Source organism: Apaloderma vittatum, unplaced genomic scaffold (genome assembly GCF_000703405.1).
Source record: "Apaloderma vittatum isolate BGI_N311 unplaced genomic scaffold, ASM70340v1 scaffold40880, whole genome shotgun sequence".
Classification (NCBI taxonomy): Eukaryota; Metazoa; Chordata; class Aves; order Trogoniformes; family Trogonidae; genus Apaloderma; species Apaloderma vittatum.
In genome coordinates, this window is record NW_009693613.1 from 813 (window position 1) to 4,081 (window position 3,269).

Consider the following 3,269-nt stretch of genomic DNA (forward strand, 5'->3'; position numbering starts at 1 on the left):
ACAGAGTGCGAGCCAAGGTCTGGACGGAGCCCAGCCAGTTGGAAGTGGCAGTCTCTGGAGCTGCAGGCGTAAACCTTAATGGTGTCATTTACCTGCTGGGCGGGGAGGAAAATGACTTGGACTTCTTCACCAAGCCCTCTCGGCTAATTCAGTGCTATGACACCAACACAGAGAGATGCCAGGTGAAGCCGTACGTGCTGCCTTTTGCGGGGCGCATGCACGCTGCTGTCCACAAGGATGTGGTGTTCATTGTAGCCGAGGGGGATTCCCTGCTGTGCTACAATCCTTTGCTGGACAGCTTCACCAGGCTCTGCCTGCCAGACGCCTGGAGCTCCGTCCCTTCCCTCTGGAAAATTGCCAGCTGCAACGGCAGCATCTACGTCTTTCGCGATCGCTATAAAAAGGGTGATGCAAATACTTTTAAACTTAACCCAGCCACCGCTGTTGTAACAGTCACAAGTGGCATCAAAGTGCTGCTCACTAACCTGCAGTTTGTCCTGGCCTAAGCGGGAAAAACGGGCCCAGTGATAGGAAGAGCAGCAGCGGTGTTCTGCCACATGGCTCGGAGGCACCCAGCACCACCCTCAGCACTAGTCCCAGGCACCATGAGCTCCCAGCACCCAGTACAGACCCCGTCCTCTGCACCTTTGCAGAGGAAGTTCAGGCTTCCTGGCTGCGGGCCTGTTCTTCTCCATAGCACTGTTCAAGTTGAACTGCTGCATCTTAGATTTCAGATGAATTAAACACTGTTACTTTGATCCTTTGGTGACAAGCTGCTTGCGTTTGAGGACTAAACTGCAGCAAATGGCTTCTTCAGTCTGAAACCAATCCACCAGTAACAAATCCTGACGTATGGCCAACGTCCTCCCTGGCCCAGACTGGTAGTTTTAACTGCCTGGGAGACTGGATGTTGCTGTTGTTTCAGTCACAGAGTTAGATGTGCCCTGTGTCTTCCAGGGATGCCCCCCTTTCAACATTCCTGTGTCCCTATTGCAGAGGGAGGAACTGGCAGAAATACTGAAAGAGCCCAGCACAGAGACACAGAGATGATGGAGGGATGGAACATCTCCCTTATGACAAAAGACTGAGGGAGCTGAGGCTCTGCAGCTTGGAGGAGACTGAGGGGTGACCTCATTAATTCTTATAAATACGTCAAGGGGGAGTGTCAGGAGGACGGAGTCAGGCTCTTCTCAGCGATGTCCAATAACAGGACAAGGGGCAACGGGTACAAGCTGGAACATAGGAGGTTCCACACAAACGTGAGGACAAACTTTTTCCCTGTGTGGGTGACAGAGCCCTGGCCCAGGCTGCCCAGAGAGGGTGTGGAGTCTCCTTCTCTGGAGACATTGAAAACCTGCCTGGACGCGTTCCTGTGTGACCTGCTGTAGGTGATCCTGCTCTGGCAGGGGGAGTTGGACCAGATGATCTTTTGAGATCCCTTCCAACCCCTAAGAGTGCGACACTGTGATTTACAGCAGGCAGATTCCAGAGCTGGCCCTGAGGCCTTGGGTAGGTTGTGTTTTTCAGCACTTCTCTTAGAGGAGCTGTAACAAACTGGGAACTTGCTTACTGCTCTGTCAGCAGCACAAAGAGAGATCGTTTTCATGACCACTGGCTTTCTTCACCGTACAGGAGATCCCACCTGTAATTGTAACAGTGTTGGTGAAAGAATTAAGACCACTTCCTCCTACCCCTCTCTGTTGGCACTGTAGCCCTTTGGGTAAGGATCTGAATAAAGTCTCCACCGAGACAAGCTTTTCCTTTGCTGCAAGTATTCTAGAATTTCCTGTGGATTGCAATTCAGCTCAGTTCTGATGCTCTGTGTGGGAGAGAACTGTGGGGCTCCAGGAGAACTAAGATACTGGCTGCAAGGAAAGAAACTTTTAATGAGACAGCCCAACCTCCCATTCGGTGTAATTTTTGTAAAAACTTCTTTATTGATGGTCAAGAAGTACAATGCTTAAGCCTTCACTAGAGCATTAAAACATAATTTGTTTTTTTTTAAAGCAGCCGAGATAAAGATTTTGATAGTTCTTACTGACACTACGTGGTTGTTCCAGCGATCACGTTCTTGTGAAACATCTCCAGGACCTGGACTTGCTTGTGCCGAACGAGGATGTGAGGCCGGATCTTGGCAATAGCGTCTATCGCTTCCTGAGGGCTCCAGTGATGCAGCTGAAAAGGCAGAAACCCTGCAAGTGAAAATCCATTCCATCTCTGCGGTGGTTAATGGAGCCTTTCCTGGGGGCTACAGGCAGCACCAGACTTGTGAGAAAGCTTTGCTGCTTTGCCCCCTCTGTTTACTTCACTGCAAGTTCATGAAATCCCTCAGGTAAAAAAAAGGATGGTTGGTGCCTGGGACATCCCCTTTCTGTCTCACTCACACCCTGTCCTAGTCCTGCCAGACCAGAGCAAATGTGCAACATTTTTTAATTTTTTTAAAGCTTTACTAGTACTCCCATTGCACTCGAGTGCTACAGAAACATTTTGCAGGGAGGATCTAATAACATCAACAGAAGAATCTACAGGTGGGATTTTGTTCTTAGTGCCGGTTGGGTCTGTAGAGGAACTCAGAAAAGCAAAGCCACTTCTCTTGATCCTAAATTATATTTATTGAAAAGCTTCGAAAGGCTCACAATTTCACTTAATGAAAGAGGAAATTTGACCAACAAAAATGGAAGTTTATCTGCTCAAGAGTGACTTCTTGTTCCTGTCTCCATCTGTTCCTCCACAGAAAGAATTAAGGCTGGCAGACTAACTCAAAACCTGTTGAGAACTTACTGTATTAACGGGCCACAAAATTGAGCAGCTTCCTGAAGTCTGACCGATCTGCTGGAGGCAGCCAGCAGGTCCTGTCAGACCCTGTGTTTCAAAGCTTTGTTGCGACAAGGCTTTTTCTTTCCAAAAAAGATCAGAACAACGTTGCCAGCGCTGGTGCTAAGACCAGAGCTGGCAGGGGGAGGCTGCACCGAGGAGCAACGAGACTATTTACAGCAGCACTTTTGCTGCCAGGGAGCGTTATCTGGAAAGTGTCATAGGCACAAGTGAATGAGGTATGCAGAGATAAACTAGATTATTAAGGAAAGCTTAGACACTGTTTAACGTTTGTCTACCCTGCATTTGCCACATCCTACGAAAAATGTGGGCCTAGCCATCTACCTCTCTTAAAACAGGTCTCCAGCCCAAACTTGGTGAAATGACGGAATACTAATGCACCTGTACAAGTGTGAAAGTTGGCCATGGCTTTGCCAAGGGGAAGTCATGTGTGA

General features: G+C 48.7%; 1 protein-coding gene across 1 annotated transcript in view; it reads left to right on the forward strand.

The window, feature by feature from the left end:
• Positions 1-506, forward strand: part of LOC104281376 (kelch repeat and BTB domain-containing protein 4-like) — a gene marked incomplete at its 5' end in the record, with an annotated part of 860 nt that extends 354 nt beyond the window's left edge. The window contains 1 exon segment of the mRNA XM_009879352.1: positions 1-506. This exon segment is cut by the window's left edge and continues 27 nt beyond it. Within this exon segment, the coding sequence (XP_009877654.1) occupies positions 1-506 (506 nt within the window).
• Between the last annotated feature and the right edge of the window lie 2,763 nt (positions 507-3,269).